Here is a 21,787-nt window from a genome sequence, read left to right on the forward strand (position 1 = left end):
GGACTACATTTCCCAGCAGGTGCTCACTCACCGAAAACAGCAGGGTGGCTGATTGTAATGGAATCCTTTGGCGGGCCAGAAGAAATTTTACATCCCTGAAGCTGAAAGTAAGTGGCCGAGGGCAAAAACTGCGCAGCAAAGAGGAAGAATAGCTGAGCACAGTTTTCGTCCTCTGGCCAGATGGAAAATTTTGGCAGGCCGGATTCTGGCCTCCAGGCCATATGTTGGACAATGCTGTTCTAATGGATGAAATTAGTCATTTCAATTTAGGCTAGACTTGAGTTTTCTGAAGTCGTATGAAAGGCATTATTTGTTATACCAGGCTTGTAGTTTGGATAGTTTCCTCCTAAAATGGCTTTTTATCTTGTCTGCATTTAATCAGCTAATCTGAGATATGGTAGTAAGAAATCATGTAATTATTAATTTTTTAACGTGAAATAAAATCCGTTGACACACTGTGATTAGAAACCTTCGTTGAATAACCTCAATTGATACCTTTGGCCTTAAGTATGAATTCTGGCAATGACTGTTATGTGTAGGCAGGGATTTGGTAAGGGTTTGTGGTGGAGTGCGAGAGCAGTAAAGGATAAGCCTTCCACCTTGGAAGGCTTTAAAAAAAAATAAAGCATTTCTCTAGTGAACTGGTAAAGCTTGCATTATTTAAATGCTGAACATTATTTGTATAAGTGCTATTTTCTGTTTAAATAATGGACCATACAAGAACTAGTGTGGGGAATCCCACCTTCGCATGAAGAGAAATCAAGCACCTGGCCCTAGCTGGGAACGTAGTTTTTCTTACCATGGAAGCTGGAGCGGTGGATCGGTTTGCAGTAGTGGAGAGGGGCAATGGTGGTGGGCAGCCACCTGGAGCACATTACCCACCTACCTCGGAGTTCTACATTGAGAGGACTGCAGCAATGGTAAGTATAGATAAATGGGTATGCATTACAGAAATAGCATGAAGACTCTCAAAACCAGAAGTTGGTCCTTATACAAGACCTGCTGAGACCACCTTATTTATTTTAGTTCTCTTATGTATTCTAATCATTGCATATAAATTATTATTCTGTCAAAAAAGTCTCATGTAACGCACTTGAGTTTTAGGCTCACTTTTCAATGTTATGTAGTGTAACTCCTATGGAAAAGTTACGCATCTGCATAATCACTTTTCTGTGGGATTTATATTAGTGGAAGTTAATATTGATAAAATACAAAGCCAATGTAAGGTTTTAAAATTTCCTTAAAGCTTTTTCAGAATTTTTGTTTTTGGGAATGATTGCAAATGGTCACTTAATTAATCTCATAGATTAATTGAGTGTCTGGTATGGTCTTTATTGGACTAGTAATCCAGAGGCCTGGACGAATAACCCAGCGTGTGAGTTCAAATCCCACCATGACAGTTTAAGAACTTCAATTCAGTTCTAAAATAAATAATAAAGCTGAAATCAGCATCAGCTGCTGGATTGATGCAAAAATGCAGCTGGTTCATTGATGTCCTTTGGGAAAGGAAACCTGCTATCTTCAGACATTTTGTTCAATATGCACAATTGTGGTAGACTCTTATGTGCCCTGTGTAGTGGCTACACAGTGATATGAGAAGAAGGCCCAACACTACCTGCTCAGAGTAACTATGGGCAATAAACGTTGGCCTTGCCAGCGATACCCACATCCTGAGAATTCATATTAAACATCTTAATGAGGTACTAACTCGGTGAAACTACTACACAGGGCTACCTGTAAACACCAAAAACAGCAGACTAAACCATCCCAACATCAGTGGATCAGAGCAAAGCTCAACACCCAAACAACATTGTCAAGGATATATGGATGACAACCAGACAACTACCATGGTGGAGCTCAGCACATGAGTGCAAGAGATAAAGCTGCATCTTCAGCCAAAAGTGCCAAGTGGATGATCCCATTGGCCTCCTCTGGAGGGAGGTCTGTACTGTTATAGATTTCATTGTCCAGCCAATTTGGTTCACGTCCATAGATCTGTTGCCGTGTGTTTTCTTTTCCAGATTGAAAGCCTAGATCCCCGTGGCATTCAACTCGGAGCATTATTTATGAGCGGGGTTGATATGGCACTTTTTGCAAATGATGCATGTGGGCAGCCAATTCCATGGGAGCACTGTTGTCCATGGATGTACTTTGATGGCAAGCTTTTCCAAAGTAAGCTTATAAAAGTGAGCCGGGAAAAGGTGCCCTTGATTGACCTCTGCGATGGTCAGGTAAGGATTGTAATAAATGTGTAGTGTGTATATTTTATATATTATTTTAGCAATGTATGAATAAAAAATAATTATATTTGAATTATTAATTAGAATAGTTTGATTCTCATTTGGTGATTTATGTAATCGTGTATTGCTTATTAATAGGTAATGCAATGAGCCTGTAGAGATCGGCTTTAGAAAATAAATACTAGTAGTAGTTCAGTGTTTTAGTTGCATCTGTTTAAACACCACCAGAGACAATTCTGAACAATTCACATTTGTTTAATGTGATGCAAGACAGAGTTAGACATATTACAGAATGTAGGAGTGTTAACCTGATTTGCTGCTCAAAGCTTCAATGGATAAATGTGTGTACTGAGCTATATACATCAGAATAATCAATAATTTGATCCTTGAGCTGAAATCAGTTGAAACAAGGTGGGGAGAATTGGCCAAAGTCCTGCTTCTGATCGATGGCCAGTAATCCCTTTGAGTAAGTGAGCGTTTTGTGTGGGTCTTTGCTGAGGACCAGATCAAGGGTTGTGAAGCCTTCACGCCATTGAACAGTCCACCAGCTAGCTAAATTTGAAGATGTCCCTTAAACTAAGTACTGGAAGGCTGTAGGCATCTTCAGAACTATATGATGCATCACTTTAATTTGAGGTAAGAAAAGGTATAAATGGTACACTTTGTGCATTTCAAAAGAGGTTGTTCATGATGTACAAACAAATTGTTACTTAAACATTTTGACAGTATTCTTATGGCTGTCAATTTTCTGAATAGACTTCATAGACTTTGATCTTTCTTCTCAAGCAGATGAACTGAAAACTACAAATTAATTGTTTAAGAATTTAACTGTATATATTTAACCCAGAGCTATATAGGGCAGACCCAGAGCTATATAGGGCAGAGGTTCCCAAACTGGGTGGGGTGGGGGGTGGGCATGAAGAAAACACTAGCTGTCACTAACAGTTAATGCATGCAATTCATATGTTCTCCATTGGTACTGCTATAGCATTCCCCTCAACTCTCCTGGGCTGATTCCCAACAGTGCTCTCCAAAACTGGGGCAACTCCTGCCTATGTTGTTGCCAGGGCTTGAAAGTTGCAAATATGAGGAAAGATTGGATCAGCTAGGGTTGTTTTCTTTAGAATAGAGGAGGCTGATGGGTGCCTTAATTGAGGTGTACAAAATTATGAGGGGCCTAGATAGAGTAGACAGGAAGGACCTGTTTCCCCTAGTGGAGAAGTCAATTACCGGGGGCACAGATTTTAGATGATTGGTAGAAGGATTAGAGCGGACATGAGGGTGATGGGTGTCTGGAATTCACTGCCTGGATCGCTGGTGAAGGCAGAAACCTTCAACTCTTTTAAAAGATACCTGGACATGCACCTGAAGTGCTTTAACCTGCAAGGCTATGGACCAGGTGCTGGACAGTGGGATTAGATTGGGCGGCTAGCTTTTTTTTTCAGCTGGCGCAGACACGATGGGCTGAATGGCCTTCTGTGCCGTAACTTTTCTATGGTTCCATCTTGCAGGTACTTTCAATACTCCTTCCTTTAAATGTGCTTCTTTCAGTTCAAAAATTGAGTTGTTTGCCTTCTGGTCTATACTTCTGTGCAGCCTAAATTTCATTTGGTAGTACTCATGAGCCCTGGGGGTCCCTGCTGCCATGGAGCGATAAATAAATAGCAGCAAGTCAGTGACCACCCAACTCTGCTCCAAAAGGTTGTTAAATTGTACTATGCCCCAAGTTCTACAGAGCATCTTTTTTTTTGTCCCTGTATTGAACTCATGAGGCCATGGATTCTCATGATTTTTAGAAGGAATGCATGAACAGCCCTCCTTTTTTAAAAAAAACTTATATCAGCCTCAATATTTACCTTATTGCCTAGTGGTCTGCGCCTTTCTGAAGAATTTATTTTGCCCTACTTGGATATCATATTGTCGCTTGTTTGTCATCATCTTAAATTGAGTATTACATTTATAATGGCATCTGAGCATGGGTCCATAATGTTTTGTACAGAAAAGATAAACTTTTATTTATTTATTTTATTTATTTAGAGATACAGCACTGAAACAGGCCCTTCGGCCCACCGAGTCTGTGCCGACCATCAACCACCCATTTATACTCATCCTACACTTATCCCATATTCCTACCATATCCCCACCTGTCCCTATATTTCCCTACCACCTACCTATACTAGGGGCAATTTATGATGGCCAATTTACCTATCAACCTGCAAGTCTTTGGTGGTGGGAGGAAACCGGAGCACCCGGCAAAAACCCACGCAGACACAGGGAGAACTTGCAAACTCCGCACAGGCAGTACCCAGAATTGAACCCGGGTCGCTGGAGCTGTGAGGCTGCGGTGCTAACCACAGCGCCACTGTGCCGCCCATATATTACCCCATAATATATTAGGCATATATTACTTGCTCCAAAGCATTGCAATGATTTATTACACCCTGTTCCATTCCCTCTTCCCAAACAACCTAACCACATGCCTATTCTAGCCCTATTTGCAGAAAATTGTTCATCCTGCATCCAGTTCATATCCCCTACCCAACGAGAGGAGTAGCCACAATTTTCCCTTCAGTTGAAGTTGCTTATACTGTCATAATAGGCAGAAAGCGCAGTGGTTAGCACCGCAGCCTCACAGCTCCAGGGACCCGGGTTCGATTCTGGGTACTGCCTGTGCGGAGTTTGCAAGTTCTCCCTGTGACCGCATGGGTTTTCGCTGAGTGCTCCGTTTTCCTCCCACAGCCAAAAGACTTGCATGTGATAGGTAAATTGACCATTGTAAATTGCCCCTAGTGTAGGTAGGTGGTAGGGAATATGGAATTACTGTAGGGTTAGCATAAATGGGTGGTTGTTGGTCGGCACAGACTTGGTGGGCCAAAGGGCCTGTTTCAGTGCTGTATCTATAAATAAAATAAAAAATAAAATAATTTGTGCAGCAATATGTCATAGAATCTTAAAGCACAGGGGACACCATTCAGCCCATTGTACCTTTGCTGGCTCTTTGAATGAGTTACCCGATTAGTCCTGCTGTCCCTGCAAATTTTTCCTTTTTCAGGTTCATAGTCAATTTCCTTGTGAAAGTTATCATTAAATCTGCTTCCACCATCCATTCAGGCAGTGCATTCGAGATATTTATTAAATATTTGGTTAAGTGAACTTCACTTCACTGCAATTTTTGTTATTAATTTTCTTTTTGGTTAATTATGTTCATGCTCCTTCTTGCACAGTATTTGTATCCCAGACAAGTATTCAACATATTGTGATTAATGTCAACTGCCATGCCTGTTTCAACTTTGCAGAGATTCAAACAGCTTTGTGTAATGATAATGAGGTCTGGAGCACTTGAACAACCTTTTGCCAATCTAGTTTATATTACATTTATTAGCCGAAATAGGTTGACATGGCAATAGCTGTTTAAGAAGCACTGGTTTGGCAGCATTAGCACACATTTTAGACACAAACCAAAAGTTGCAGATTGTAATCCATAAAGTGCACCATTTTTATTTGTTTGTTACAGCCATAATCTGTTGAGGTGATTGCAGGATCAGTTTTAAAGTAAGTGGTAGGCAGTGTTGGAATGTCAGAGAATTCTGAACTGAAAGAGGTATATTCACTTCTGAGGAATTATATGATTTAAATATGGCTTAAAACACCCAGTCTCTCAGGAAATGGATTAGAATGGATTCAGGAGATCCATAAATGTCTGTTTGCTGTTAACTATTTTTGGAGCTTAAAATATTTTCATTGAGTTAAAAGTAGGAGTTAAACAGAGGTATAGTTTATATCAGTGACAACCTGTTTGCAAGTCTCTTATTCTTTCTGGTGTCACCGGTTGACAAATCAAAAAGTAACAAGGCAAGACCTCCTTAGTTTGAGATTATATCAGGTTTTACTGTATAAATTTGCCTAAATAATTTCTACACAATTTGTAGAAATAATATTGGGACTAAACTTTTGAAATTAGTCAAAAATAGTTATAAATTGCAATATTAAAATATTTACGGCTTGTAAATTTTGACATGCACAATTTGTTGTCCATTGGAAACTTACTGTATGCAAGATACAGATTTGAGAAGGTAACAATATTTGAGGTAGTTTTGGTTTGCGTTACAAAGTAATAAAGAGCCATTAGGCTATTATCTCAATAGTGTTATACTTAATAGCTTATGCACCACTGTTTATACTTGCTTTATCTGCATTATTGATGCTTTGGGGCACAGGCATAATACAGGCAATCCAGAATGGAGAAATATATGCTCTATACTTAGAATCTGCTATTTTGTGATTAATTGTAGGCTGATCAAGCTGCAAAACTTGAGAAAATGCGTCAGAGTATTCTGGAAGGCTTAAACCTTTCCAGACAAGCCCACCCTATTGCTTATCCTCCTCCAGCTGCCATGCATTTTTATCCAGCTGCAGTTTATCCACGGCCTGTTGGACCATTCCTGACACATCACGGTAGAGGAAGAGGCTTGGGTGGTAAGGGGCATTACTGTTTTGTCTTTACTGAAGCCTGAAATTGCAGCAAAGCTTTACCCAGCAATGACTTTGCATGATCTGTGACATTTTAACCTGACGTGGGAAGCTCTTTTTAGGTTTGACATTTCTGAATAGCTGGATTTTGGTTTGACTTGTCCAGTCACATGATCAAAAGTACCAGGTTACATAGCTACCTTAGAAGCACGGTCTCATTTGATTTGAGATGTTAGAAATTCCATTTTTTTAAATCTCCCTGTGATGTTCACTGTTTCCTAGCTTTGAAGTTGGATAACTTACCACTTCCACCCAGCTAGCATACATGTGAGGAGTCAGAGAGACTTTCAGTACATTCCTTCATGATATAGCTGAGACTGGGGCTTGCTGCGTGGGGAGCTGTAGCTACAGATTTGTTGCAGCTCCAGCAGGTTGTGCTATTTCCAACACTCAACTTTTAAAGCCTATTCCCCAGTGGTGGTTATTAAGGGAATAGTTAATTGTTCCAGTAACTTGTTTTCCAGTATATATTTTGATTTATTAAGAGTTTATTTCCACTTGTTGCATTCAGAGCCTGAAAACTTGAATCATGCCATGGAGTTTGTAGTTTCGAGCAGAACATGATTTAAAATCCTGAACATTTACAGCACAGGAGACATTTAGGGAGTAATTTTAGCCCTAAAAATGGGGGGGAGGGGGGTTGGTTTGGGTAGGAGGTTAAGATGTTAAATCTGAGACGGGTACCCAAACCTCCTTGAGCCACCACCCCCATTTCTAATTTTAATGGAGTGGGGTCGAGGTACGGGTGACCACTCTGCTTACAAGAGGCGGGTCGGTTGTTCAAACCTATTAAGGAGGTCATATACCCCCATTTTAACAGTGCTTCTATTTTTAACCACTGTAGTTTGGAAAAAGGAGACAAGGCAGGCTGGATCCATCAGTTTTATTTATTTATTACACTGCTTGTGGGCCAGAACGAGTAGAAGTGCTTACTTGTTGAACCCTATCTCCCATCACCGAACCCCCGTTCGTAGTGATCCCTGATCTCTGACTTTCCCCATGACCCCCCCCCCCCAAATCTCTTATCAATCCCCCACAATCTTTGCTCCCTCCGACCATTACCTCGCCCAGCCTTCCCCAACCCCTGCATTCTGTATCCCCGACAAAGGCCAAACCTACCTGCTCCTAAATTTACCTGCCTGACGAGCAGCCAGATTTGTCAATCAGGCTGGCTTCTGGGCGGGAAATCTGTTTTTTTTTTTTAAACACATGCCATGGAGTTGAAGTCCATGGCATTTGTGGAAAACCTGTTTTCATGTTATAACTCCTCCCTACTCCCTCAGCTCTGAAACCCCACCCCAGTGAATATTGGCACCATTGTGTCTGTTCCAGCTTCCTGCTAGAGCAATCCAAAATAAATTCCTTTCTTCTGTGCTTTCTAAATAGCCTTGTATCTCATTTGCTTCAGATATTTACCCAGCTTTCTCTTTAAGGATGCTATTGTCTCTGCCTGGACCAATCCCTGTGGCAAAGGATTCATGCTGAAACTTGTTCTGTTGATGTCTTTGGCTTCTTTGGCCTACCTTCATGAGATTGATCTTTGCACCAAGATTGGTGATTAGTGCCAGTTCTTAAATATTTGTTAAATGGCATATACTCTTTGCAAGAGCAGACCTCCATGAAACCTTCCAATATAGACTGACTTTTATGTCTGTTTGGTGGATTTAATGTGATCAAGTCATTGGAATGGAACCCTGACACTCACTGTTACGACCAGGTGAGAAAGGCATAATATATGTCTTTATATATGTCATATATATGCCTCATGCTTGGCACGTGGGGGGCCTGCATGACACTCAATTCTCCCAACAAATGACTTTCTGCTTCCACATCAGAGAATCAAGCATGAGTGGGGACCACCCCTGAAGATGCTTGGTTAAATATCATGTTCAATCTAGGGGTCTCTTTCAGCTTTCACCGGGTCTTACTGTAATAGGATTTAATTTTTAAACACACTGTGTTTTGAGCTCCCCCTTTGGTGAATCCTTGTTCACTGCTTTCCAATTATAAGGCCAAGAAATGAGCACAAGCAGGCTTTCTTAGGTTTAAAGAGGAAAAATGAAATTTATTAAAATTTAAACTCTAATTCGGTTAACGCTACGGATGCATGCCGTGCCCCACACTAGCATGCATATGCGATACGCACAAGCAAAGAGAGACAGAAAAGAGCAGAAGAAAAATAAAGTAGGGAGGTTTGAGGCAATCTCTGAAGACGGGTTGTTGTTACCGTTCTTCGAGCTCACTGTAGAGTCCTTGCTTGTAGGTAGATCTTGCTTTTCGTTGGGGCCCAGTATTCTTCTTAAACCTTGTTCACTGTAGGAGACTTTTCTCTCTTGGGGTTCATATGTCTTCAGTGGTTTCTGAAGCTGGTGAGAGAGATGAGAGCAGACAGGAGAGAGATATTCTCCGTCCAGGAGCAAAGAACTTCGAGTTCCAACACACTTTCTCCAATTTAAAACTCCCCTAGTTGGCTGTCCGGTGGTCACGTGACTGACTGGTTTGACCAGGTCTCTTCTGTGTATTGGGGAGCAGGGACTGGTTCCTTTGTTCCAACACTGTCTGCTAGTATGCAGATAATGTCTTTTCAGTCAGGGGCTTGGCAACCCCTTGTAATAGGCCTTTTCTTCCCAGCACCAATTTTAAAATTTAATGTCCGTGTGGCGAAATATATATACCTCATTCTTGGCAAATGGGGGGCCTGCATGACACTCAATTCTCCCAACAAACGATTTTCTGCTTCCACATTAGAGAATCAAACATGAGTGGGACCACCCCTGAAGATGCTTGGTTGAATATCATGTTCAGTCAGTTTATAGAAGAAAGCTGCTGGTAACCAGATTGCATACAGTGTCCTCCAGCACATGTACAAATCGCCCTTCTTTGGGGATGTCAATTCTGACTGAGTGGCCAGGTTGCTCTGGTCTCTGACTTATATCCAAGTGATTTATTCTCCACTGATTCAGTTTTTTGGCACCATCTGAAGATCTATGATAACTTTTGTACTGTTATTAATCCAGATCAGTTCCAGCATAGGGTCATAGTTGCATGTGACCATTGCAAAACCCAAAGACTATACGATTGCTTCTGGAAGTGATGTGTTGTACGAGGAAGTTTTTCAGTTCTCCTTTTCCTCCCCATCCTTACCGCACACTGAAATTTTGGGGGATAAGTTTCATTTTTCCATGTATAAGATAATAAAAATGCAAGAGCAGGGAGCTGCATGATGCACTATGTTGCCTTATTGGCTTTGGTTTTGATTGGGATTGAAGTTGTCTGCTGCTTGTGAGGTTCTTGTATGAAAATATTTTGTGTAGGCTTAACTCCATTCCAAGTGTTAGTGCGCAACACAAAACTGCTTTTAATTGACTCACGATTGCCAATTTCATTCAGGCCGCAAGAATGACTGATTTTTTTTTTTCTTTTTTCTATTCATTCATGGGATGTGGGTGTTATTTGCAAGGCCAGCATTCATTGCTCATGCCTTATTGCCCTTAAGGTGGTGGTGGGCCACACTGTTAAACCATTGCATGTACACTCTTAGGCAGGGAGTTCCTGGATTTTGACTCAGTGATGACAAAGGAACAGCAATATATTTACATGTCACAATGGTGTGTGACTTGAAGGGGAACTTACAGATAGTGGTGTTCCTGTGCATCTGCTGTCTTCGTCTTTATAGATGGTAGAAGTCACAGGTTTGGAAGGTGCTGATGTGGGAAATAAAGATTTCATTGGTCCAGTAGAACTAAGGTTTTCTGTATTGGAGTTGGGGCAGGTTCTTGCACTTTTACCCAACCTTTAAGTACTTAACATAGTACATGAGGCTATATGTAAAAAATGAAAAAAGAATCATATTCTTCCACTCTCACTTTCAGCATAATATTTTACCCGTTCCAAAAATAGCCTCCACTTTTATGTAACTTTAAGGGTTTTCTTTTAGCTAACAAGTACTTGCTCATTTGAGTATAGTTGAAGCGGTGGGGAAAGAAGCACTTCATTGTTATACTTGAGGCTTTTTCCAAAGCTGTACATAAAAGGCCTTCTATTTATTATTTCCACATTGCTAAATTAGCTGCATGTTTGATAGATAACCACATGTTAGTCCTTTCTTGGGTATGGGCAGTGGAAGTGAGCAGCTCCAAATGTACTGGTAACTGTTCCAAGGATCATTATACTGTCCTCTTGCAGTATGTGAAAATGTAGTTGAGATGTGATATGTTTATTGAAAGGCAGCTGTTCCATTTGTACTTAAACAGTTAGCACAGCCATTAATTTTCTATATTTTAACCTCCAGAGTTTAATAAGGATTTGTCAATATAGTATTACACCATTCACCCTCATTTTGATGAACTGAAGAATACTGAGTAGTAGTAATTATTTCTTTTCCATTTACAGGTGTCCAGCAAATGCCCTCTCAAGGAGGTAAACTGGAGATTGCAGGGACTGTTGTAGGCCAGTGGGCAGGGAGCAAACGTGGGCGTGGCAGAACCACCTTTCCCCTGCAGGTTGTTTCTGTTGGAGGACCAGCTAGAGGGTACGTTGGCTATAAAATATGTCAGAGAGCCCCCTTAATGGATCCCAAATTCCTCACTAAGTTTGAACTCATGACATTAAACATTTAGTAGAATCGGAAGTAAAAGCAAAGAAAATGAGGATGGATTTCCTTGTGCATTGAGGATGGACTGCCCCCTTTCCAATCAGGCTGAGCATAATTCAGGCAGTGAATGGAGTACACTCACCTGAATGTCCCTGAACTCATCCATAATTACAGGTACAGGTCATTCATCTGGTTCCCGACACCGAAGCAGCCCTTGGAATGGGCGTTGCTCACAACTGAGAAAGAAAAGTGGACAGACCTGCAGCAGCAGTAATGGCTGCTGGCTTTGGAGCCTCTTAACTGTTGTCCAAAAACAGCAATTAGAAGGCCTGCAGCTTCACTAATTGTCCACGGCAGCCCTGAAAAGTAAGCACTTGCCTGTTTGGAGGTGCTGAGAGGCTGCTAGCGACCTTTCTTAGATCCTCCTCCCACCTCAATACTATGCCACTTGAATGCTTACAACTGTTTCAGATGGAGGCAATCCATCCACACTTGAGAATATCCTTGAAATAGGAATAAAGTGCAAAGGATGCAGAACTGAGTTCTTTATCCCTAGGAAATAGGTGTGCACCAGATACAAAACAGAGAAAGATCAGCTCTGTGTTCATTCACCAAGCATGAAAAAAAGCATTGAGAAAAAATGAAGAAACATTGCATTACAGGTGAAAGTGTCTGTTCCATTGTGGAAAGGCAAATATATGAAAAACAATGTTGATGTAGCTGAGACCAGATTAAATTAGTCACGCTCCAGGAATTCATGTAGAAATTACTGTAAAATCCAATTTGGCTTGGACTATCGCTAGGGTGACCACTGATGGAGCTCAAGGTTAGGTTTGCGACTGATGGATCTGAAGAATACCAGACACTCCCCTGCCAAAACCGTCCTCTCCCCCTCAGTCTGTTGCAATCACTCACACTGCGCATGTTCAGAGCACAACCTGATCTTGTGCTGGCGCACTGGGCTCATGTAGGCATTAATAGGGACTTTCTGCCTCGCTGGGGATTCTGGGTAAACAATCTGCCATTGACATCTCAAATTGGTGACTGAAAATTAAATGTTTTGGCTTCCAAATTGAGATCAGGGCCCAGGGCTCAAGACATAAAATAAGTAAATAAGTTACAAAATAAAAATACCAGCCATAATAGCATTCGGTACTGGATAGGGGACAGACCAGCTGAAAACTGGACTGTCCGGTATAAAACCAGATAAATGGCCACCCTAACTTCAGCATTTTATAAGAAAAAACTATCACCTAGAATACTGACTCTTATGTTCTAGTAAGTGGAATGCAGTATAAGAAAATTAATCTGTAAGCAGATGGTAACACTTAAGCGTGACAGCACAAAATAGTGATTAAAAAGCAGTGAGGATTTTTTTTTAAATTGTCATTGGTTTTCTGCAAATTTTAAAATATATGTCTTGAGTATGAAGTTTAACCATTGACTATTTTATTTATACTGGATTTGGTCTGCACAATAAATTAACATTTAAGTTTTTGCTTAAGTTGCTTAAACAATACTAATTTTGCCCTTGGCACTACATTCTTCACAATTATCATGCTTAGAGCTAAAAAAAAAAACAAATCCTGAGACCCACTGAAACATAATTTTATTCTATTTGCAACCATGTCATTTTTCTACGTTACTCTTATGACTTGAGAAAAAGTTTTTGTCTTTTGAAGAAATATTTGACTTATGTAGCCAGTTATACTGACCCAAGGCAATTTATTATGCTTGTCATTGTTACTGAAAGTATAGTTATCAAATGTGTTGCTCAATAGAAAATGGCTGCTGTTCATTTTTTTGAGAAATTTATGAAACAGTATTAATTTTCATTTTCTAAAGCTAGGAAAGTTTTTAAACAGCAAGAATAATTTGTAGTAAAAACAAAGTTGTTCAAAATTAAAAGTCATGCAAAGCCTGAAAAAATTTAACTTTTGGGACTGTAGGATGAATTTATTTTTAGGTTTCCATGCTATTAGCCCAGCCACACACACACACACACACACACACACACACTCTCTCTCTCACTCTCACTCACTCACTCACTCACTCACTCACTCACTCACTCACTCACTCACCTCATGAGCATCAATGGATAGATAATCATAGGTATCTGCAATTTTCTGCTGCTGCGCAGAAGGCCTTTCCAATGGTATGGGACTTGGGAAAATTCTACCTGAGTAGCTGTTGGACGTCAACTGTTCTTTATTTATGCCCATTAGGCTTTTTCCCCCTACATAATTTGTGATAATTCAATTATGTGAAACTTTTCTACCCTTCCAAGAAAAGATTATCCTGATAACATTGTCCCAATACTTGTGTCTATTCTGATGACTTAAAGGTTTTTGGAGACAACTGCAAGAAGTTTGAACAACAAAATGGTGGCATTATCTCAGTATGGAAAACACAAACAGAACACAGTACTTTACATTCCAAATGATCTGTGACCAACACCCTGGCAGATGATCTTACTATCTTAAAATGATTGTGTCTAACATCATATAAACCCCATATTGCCTATGTGCTGAGATTTTCAATCTTAAGTATAGATTCTCTCTTCAATTTTACAAAATGTGTAACATTTATTCTGAAGAAGTTCTGCCATTTCCAAATCTCTCCTGGCAGAGGAGTCACATTTTTTGTTGTTTAGATCAGACACTATTTCACCAGCCTATACTTAGTCCTTCATTATTTCTCTCAACCTATTGAATAAGCTAGACGAATCCCACCATGGAAATCTTTATATGTGAAACTGTCTCTTGAGTCTGTGAAGCTCTTTTGGAGAGCAACCCAGCTAGTCCCACTCCCTGGCTCCTTCCTCATATCCCTGCAATTTTTTCTCCTTCAAGTATGTATTCAATTCCCTTTTGAAGGCTACTAAGGAAACTGCTTCCACCTATCAGGTAGTGCATCCCAAATCCTAACCACTGTTGTATTAAAAAAAAGTTTTCCCTCGTGGGTTTTTCTAAATATGGATGATTATAATTAGAAACCTTTGTATGAAGGGAATAATGCAGATTAATCTGAGGGACTTGTCGCTTGGAAACCAAGTTGGCTGTTTGGTATCACACTGCAGTTAAAATAGGCGTAGAGAAATATGGGGAAATATGTGGTAGGAATATAGGATTAGTATAAATGGGTGGTTGATGGTCGGCACAGACTCGGTGGACCAAAGGGCCTGTTTCAGTGCTGTATCTCTAATAAAAAAAAAACTTTTGAGGGAAGTGAGCTACAAATTTCAGTAAAGGTGGACAAGGTGGAAATGATTCTGTAAAACCTATATTAATTTTGACACCTCTACAGAGTCGATTGTTAAAGTGCTAGTTTCAAACCAGTATAGGCCACTAACTACTGTGTCACCTCAGGTTGGAAGGCCATAGCTATATAGGGTACAGTGAGGGACACATCAGCTGTAAAGCCACGGCTCCTGGGCACTTTGGATGGGTCAGGATCTGGATTTTAGAGCAAGGGTAAATTTTGTGAAGAAATTAACCGATTACATTGTAAAGCAGCATTTTGAGAGCTGTTCAAGTTTCATGGGTTTGTGCTAATTATTAGTCCTGACATAACTTCTTGGCAATTTAAGGTGATGAGAGCAGCCACTATTTTAGTCATCTTATGCCCGATATTTATAGAACTCTACTGTTCCATCTCCTTGCACTTGTCTTTGGACATTTTTCCTAGCTTGAAACAATAGAGGCTTTTTGATGGTAGAAGCACACCCCTTTTTTCATTTCCCTTCTCAAAGTAGTTACATGATGTGGCATCAGCAGCCCTCCAATGCCTTGCCCAAGTGGTCTTCATGTGATGCACGCTGTTTGATCATGGATGCAATCTGAGCGTATTACCATGGAAAAAACCTGATGACATTTAAAAAATTCTTGGATATACACTGGAAGTGCCATAACCTACAAAGCTATGGACCAAGAGCTGGAAAGTGCAATTAGGCTGGATGGCTACTTGACAGCCAGCATGGACACAATTGACTGAATGGTTTCCTTCCGTGCTGCAAATTTCCTCTTATTCTAAGGAAAGATAATATTCTAATAAAATAAGCCGGATAATATTTGGATCATGTCATTGGTGAGAAGAAAGCTGTAGACTGCAGGAAGATATCAATGGACTATTCAGGTGGGCAGAACAGTGGCAAATGAATCAATTGGAGAAGTGTGAGGTAATACATTTGGGGAAGGCTAGCAAGTGGGAACACGCAATAAATGGTAGGATTCTGAGGAGTGTAAAGGAACAGAAGGACCTTGGAATGCATGTCCGTAGATCCCTGAAGGTGGCTGGTCAAGTAGATAAGGTGGTCAAGAGGCATACAGGACACTTACTTTTATTAGCCAAGAGATAGAATATAAGAGCTGGGAGGTTATGCTGGAACTGTATAAAACATTAGTTAGGCTGCAGCTGGAATACTGCATGCATTTCTGGTCACCACACTATAGGAAAGATGTGATTGCACTAGAGAGGATACAGATGAGATTTATGAGGATGTTGCCTGGACTGGAGAATTTTAGTTAGGAGGAAAGAGTGGATAGGCTAGGGCTGTTTTCTTTGGAACAGAGGAGGTTGAGGGGAGACCTAATTGAAGTGTATGAAATTACGAGGGGTCTAGATAGGGTGGTAGGAAGGCCCCAATTCCCTTGGTTAAGGGGTCCATAATCAGGGGGCATAGATTTAGGTTAAGAGGTAGGAGGTTTAGAGGGGATTTGAGGGTAAATGTTTTCACCCAGAGGGTGGTGGGGATCTGGATCTGCCTGAAAGGGTCATAGAGGCAGAAACCCTTATAACATTTACAAAGTACTTGGATATACACTTGAAGTGCTGTAACCTACAAGGCTATGGACCAAAAACTAGAAAGTGAGATTAAGCAGGATGGCTACTTACCGGCTGGTGTGGACACAGTGGGACGAATGGTGCTATAAATTTTCTATGATTCTAAAGAAAGACAATATTCCAATAAAACAAGCCAGATAACATTTGTGTTCCCAACCCTTTTGTTTTATTTTTCTTCTGTAAGTAGTGCCATGATGTGGTATAATTACATCTGCATCCACAGCCCTCCAATACCTTGCCCAAGTGGTCTTCATTTGAAAGCCTAGGCAGTGAATGTTGGTGTGCTGTTTGATTGTGAAAGCAATTGAGTGTTACCATGGCTGTCACCATTCCAAATTATTTATTGTTTAGTTCAAAAAAAAATACACAATCCATCAGTATTGTCAGTCGATGTCTACAGTTGGTCATTATTACCTTGCTAAAAAGAAATTTATTGTAATTTTCAACTTTATTACTTGGGTAGTACATTGGGGGCAGAGCTGACATAGAAACCGCTCGATTTTTCATTTTCATTGCTGGTTTGCTGACCAAGTGATGGTGAAAATTACCCAGTATCCAGAAGTTAGAGTTGGAGAACTCTGTTCAACTATGAAATTATAGGAAGTGCTGACAAAATCTGAGATAAATGCCTCAGCTTCTTGTATCAACAACTTTGCAAGTTCTGACTATGTGATTTTTGGAGCTAGGATTAAAAAAGACTGAAGACTGACCCAATAAACAGAACAACAAAGGCTGTATGAAATATCTATCATATCAGATTCAGATGGCAATCTGCATCGAATGAAATGACTGGATTAAGTCAAGGGTGAGTTGGGTGATAGCTTAGATGAAGTGTGAAGTGACAGAAGTTATCCTATGTAGGAACCAGTTTTATGGATGTTAGAGCAAAGTGCCTTGAAGGCCTACATTTGCAGTAAGGGGAGTGACATCATTGTTATTTCTACCCACTGATGAGCTGACCACATTGTTATGACCGAGCTGGAGGAGTACACTGTCTTTCTCTAGTTCCACTTCTCTACGGTCACAACATGTATTTAAATGTTTACCCAGTTACTGCTATGGCCAATTATATGCTCTATTTTATTTCAGAATAAAATCCACCAACTAGGCTTCTTTAATAAATAACAAAATTATCAATTTATTATAAAACAAGACTTATCAGTAAAGATGCAAAGTATTAACACACAGATTGAAATATGAAAGTTCCCTTCTAAATTAGCCCAACACACACATACCGGTTAAAGAAAAAAATAAAGAAGTTTTATCTGCAGAGATCTCTTTACAAAAAAGACAAAAAATATATTTTGGCGAATTAGTTGTTAATTCTTGAAGGAAAAGAAGTTGTGTAATGCTGTCAGTTGTCCCTTTATTCTGGCGTCCCAGATATGCGTAGATGGCTGTCATTGGGATCTTCTGAAGCAGTTCTCTTCAGGCGACGTCAAGGATAGTCTGACGGGCTTTCCAGGAGAAATGTAGCATCAGGGGTTTCAGCTATCACTGGATTCGCGGGGTTTCTCAAAGGTGGAGAAAGGATGAACAGGTGTCTTCTCTCTTAGCAGGCTAAACCGCAACTGACTTAAAACAATATCCAAAACAAAACTAAATCTTGACCACCATAAATTTTGACTTGTCACTTCTCTGTAAACAACCCCCCTTCCTTCCAGTGACCTTGTTAAAAAAAAAAGTCCAGCAACTCCTCAGATATTTCCACAGACTTTTACCCGCAAGTCCTCAAAAAATATTAAAACATGGAAACACCTTCATAACAACATGGAGAATTTAGTCCTGCCTGGCCTTGACTTGGGCAGCCCAAAAGTCGAAACATTAGATAACCTGCAACCTCACTTGTCTACCTCAACAACAAAGACAATGCACATATTTCAAGCTCACCCATACCCTTGTATCATTTTGTATCAAATTGTATGAGCTGCCAGCCTAATTCAATTAAATTGAATTGGTACATGAATTGGGAACAGTTAGAGCAAATACAGGGTGTTCTGAGAAGAACATTCATTTCAACCACACGAATTTTCTGCAGCAGTGATGGTTGTGTCTCTCACTGAGTTAAATCTTCCACTATAGATCTGATGTAGGATGGGAGATTTGGCTTGATAGAAGGATCTGCGATCATAAGTACCTGGTCAACTTAAAAGGAAGAGTGAGTGACCCTTTATTTCTGAGTAGAACCATGGATAAAAATGTGGATCATAATATTCAGAGGAGAACTATTGCACCTAAAGTGGAGTATTTTGCTTTTACAGGGACTACTGGGGGTGCTACAGGTTGACTGTATAATGTACAGGTTTGCCAAGTTTGGATCTGGTAAATAGTACTTAATAGGCTCCATTTATTAAATAATGTAAACAATAATTTTTTTTAAATGTGCTTCTGATACTGTCCCATAGTTATTCTTTTTCAAAAGAAAGTTCAAACAACTGAATTAATTGGTGTCTTTTCTTTAAGACGTGCAAGAGGAATCATCTCCAGCCCAGCTGCTAGTCGTTTCAGCAGAGGAGCTAAGTACTACACTAAAAGTGCTGCTGTCTGGAATATCAGAAATCAGGGGGTGAGCTACAGAGAATTATTAGGATGTTTTTATACCTTTCAGAAATAGTTTTAAAATATTTTGTTTTTGATATAGTATTTGTCTGATATCACGTTGAATCTGAGCCCACAATTTTGATGGTACTGTTGTATTACCAGAAATGAGGCAGAGCAGGAGTTATACTTGCCTTGAGGTAGTGGCATTGATCCTGCTGTAAATTATATAGTCAGATCATTTCAAATACTGAGAGGTTTGCATGCTATGTACATTGCCTGCAATATCTCAGAAGTGCCATATGGGAAAAATTAGAGGCAGAGTTGGATCCAGAGACTGCCCTTGATGGTTGCCAGACATGCATGGAGATGGAAAATACTTTGATGAGAAGCAGATATCTGGTGTGCCACAAGATATTAAAACTACTCTTGCTGAAAGGGGCAATGCCAGTACTGAAGGAAACAGAGAATCTGTGGAAGAAGGATGGCAGTCATATTGAAGATAAGAGTAGCAATTGTTGCACAGTTTGTCCTGGAAGTTTTCCAAACAGAATTAGGAATAGGATACGCACATACAAATAGACGAATTAGGAGCAGGAGTAGGCCACTCGGCCCCACGAGCCTGCTCCACCATTCAATAAGATCATGGCTGATCTGATTGTAACCTCAACTCCACACTCCCGTCTACCCCCAATAACCTTTCACCCCCTTGCTTATCAAGAATCTATCTAGCTCTGCCTTCAAAATATTCAAAGACTCTGTTTCCACCACCTGTTCAGGAAGAAAGTTCCAAAGACTCACGACCCTCTGAGAGAAAAGAATTCTCCTCATCTGTCTTAAATGGGCGACCCCTTATTTTTAAACAGTGACCCCTAGTTCTAGATTCTCCCACCAGGGGAAACATCCTTTCCACATCCACCCTGTCAAGACCCCTCAGGATCTGATTGGCAACTTCAAAAGCTACAGAGGAGCTATCGTGGCAGCTACAACACATTATAACAGTTTTTATTTAGATGCATCAAAGCAATATACCACTGAAGAAGAGAAACAGGCAAGCAGCTTTCCATCTGTACCCAAGCTGTTGTTCACCCTTCTTCTCATTCACCAGCCCAGAGAAATCCACAAGAGAAAGGAACTTTTGACAGTCCAATGAGAGTTTTCAATTGGGCAAGACATAATACACAAAAGACGCCAGAGGAGTCTGCGATGAAAGTGGAATCAGTAGAGTGTGAAAGGTCTACAGAGATCAGCCCATGGCTCTAGAGCCTGTGAACTCAGTTCTCTGCCGTCCTACTCTGAAAAGAAACAATAGAGCCTGTGAACTCAGTTCTCTGCCGTCCTACTCTGAAAAGAAACAACCTGCATGAGCTTCACACTCACTTGGAGGCTTTTAGTCCCAGGTCCTCCAAGATGGTTCTAATGACACTGATCATCCTTAGTACCAAATATTTAACAGTGTAACGTTACCTGTGCATGTGACAACATTAGGAACATCTGCATCGGCTACCTCTGACAAAGAGGTCTCCAGATCAGTCAGTGCATCCTGTAAGGATGCTTTGACTTAACTGACCTTCAGGCCCGAGGGACCATTTTGAGACACCAGTGACAACCGGGTTTCAAGAGGCTCAGGATGCCATCTCAGGGTTTCTATGATCTAAGTATGTTTGATCAGAGAGCACTTGGATACAGATTCCAGCACAAAAGGCATGGCTAGAATTGACTGCCTGATGCCTGGAGACAGCTCATGTTGATAATGGGATACAAGATCAGGCTGCCCATATACCTGGAGAAGTGACTCAGCCTGCCAAAGTGTCCTCCTAAATTTTGCAAGTCCAGAAATGGGACCATTTCAGTCTCAAGAAGCTCATGATACTACAGCTCCAGCGCAAATGGCATCCCTGGCCCTCGGGTAACACCCTGGTACTAGGATAACAGCACAGAGAGGCATTGGGGTAGGCACAGTGGCAGAAAGAAGTGCCATTTTTAAATATATATATATATATATATTATATATATGTGTGTGTGTATGTGTATATATATATATATATTTTTTTTTTAAAAAACACTTTGTGATATAAAGTTAACTATTAGTGATTTGTCTAAGTAGATATTCGTAGATCTGTTTGGAAGAGGGCACACAGTTCCTTTTATGCCTTTTTAGTCCCTTTCCCTTGTTGTTCATGCAAAGGGAATCGAGCATAAAAGCAGGTAAATTTTACTGCAGCTATACAGGACCTTGGTGAGACCACATCTGGAGTTCTTTGTACAGTTTTACTCTTATTTGAAAAGGGATATAATTGCATGAGAAGCAGTTCAGAGGAGGTTCACTCGACTAATTTCGGGGATGAAGGGCTTATCTTATTTTTTAAAAAAAGGCTAAGCAGGTTGGGCCTATACCCATTTTAGTTTAGAAGAATGAGAGGTGATCTTATTGAAACATATAAGATCCTGAGGCAACTTGATAGAGTGGAGGATGTTTCCTCTTGTATGGGAGAGTAGAACGAGGGAACCCAGTTTAAGAATAAGAGGTCTCCCTTTTGAGACAGATGAGATTTTTTTTTTCTGAGGGTACTTGGTCTGTGGAATTTTCTTTCCCAGAAAGCAGTGGAAGTTGGGTCATTGAATTTATTCAAGGCTGAGTTAGATAGATTTTTGATAGACAAGGGACATACGAATGTACAAATTATGAGCAGGAGTAGGCACTCAGCCCCTCGAGCCTGTTCCACCATTCACTAAGATCATGGCTGATCTGATTGTAACCTTGACTCCACATTCCCGCCTACCCCCGATAACCTTTTAACCCCCTTGCTTATCAAGAATCTATCTACCTCTGCCTTAAAAATATTTAAAGACTCTGCTTCCGCTGCCTTTTGCGGAAGAGTTCCAAAGACTCATGACCCTCTAAGAGAAAAAAATTCTCCTCATCTCTGTCTTAAATGGGCCACTCCTTATTTTTAAACTGTGACCCCTGTTCTGGATTCTCCCACGAGAGGAAGCATCCTTTCCACATCCACCCTATCAAGACTCCTCAGGATCTTATATG

At 40.5% G+C, this 21,787-nt stretch overlaps 1 protein-coding gene across 4 annotated transcripts in view; it reads left to right on the plus strand.

Moving 5' to 3' along the window:
- Positions 1–21,787, plus strand: part of fam120c (family with sequence similarity 120 member C) — a 167,466-nt gene that overhangs the window by 137,773 nt on the left and 7,906 nt on the right. For 2 of the 4 annotated variants that reach the window (XM_068051762.1, XM_068051763.1), the window contains exons 13-16: positions 2,022–2,231; positions 6,533–6,716; positions 11,163–11,301; positions 18,670–18,772. In XM_068051762.1, the coding sequence (XP_067907863.1) occupies positions 2,022–2,231; positions 6,533–6,716; positions 11,163–11,301; positions 18,670–18,772 (636 nt within the window). Of the gene's footprint in view, positions 1–2,021; positions 2,232–6,532; positions 6,717–11,162; positions 11,302–18,467; positions 18,529–18,669; positions 18,773–21,787 lie in introns of those variants that run through there. The other 2 variants (XM_068051764.1, XM_068051765.1) reach the window with 2 other exon arrangements.

The sequence above is a fragment of the Heterodontus francisci genome, chromosome 19, assembly GCF_036365525.1.
Source record: "Heterodontus francisci isolate sHetFra1 chromosome 19, sHetFra1.hap1, whole genome shotgun sequence".
Classification (NCBI taxonomy): domain Eukaryota; kingdom Metazoa; phylum Chordata; class Chondrichthyes; order Heterodontiformes; family Heterodontidae; genus Heterodontus; species Heterodontus francisci.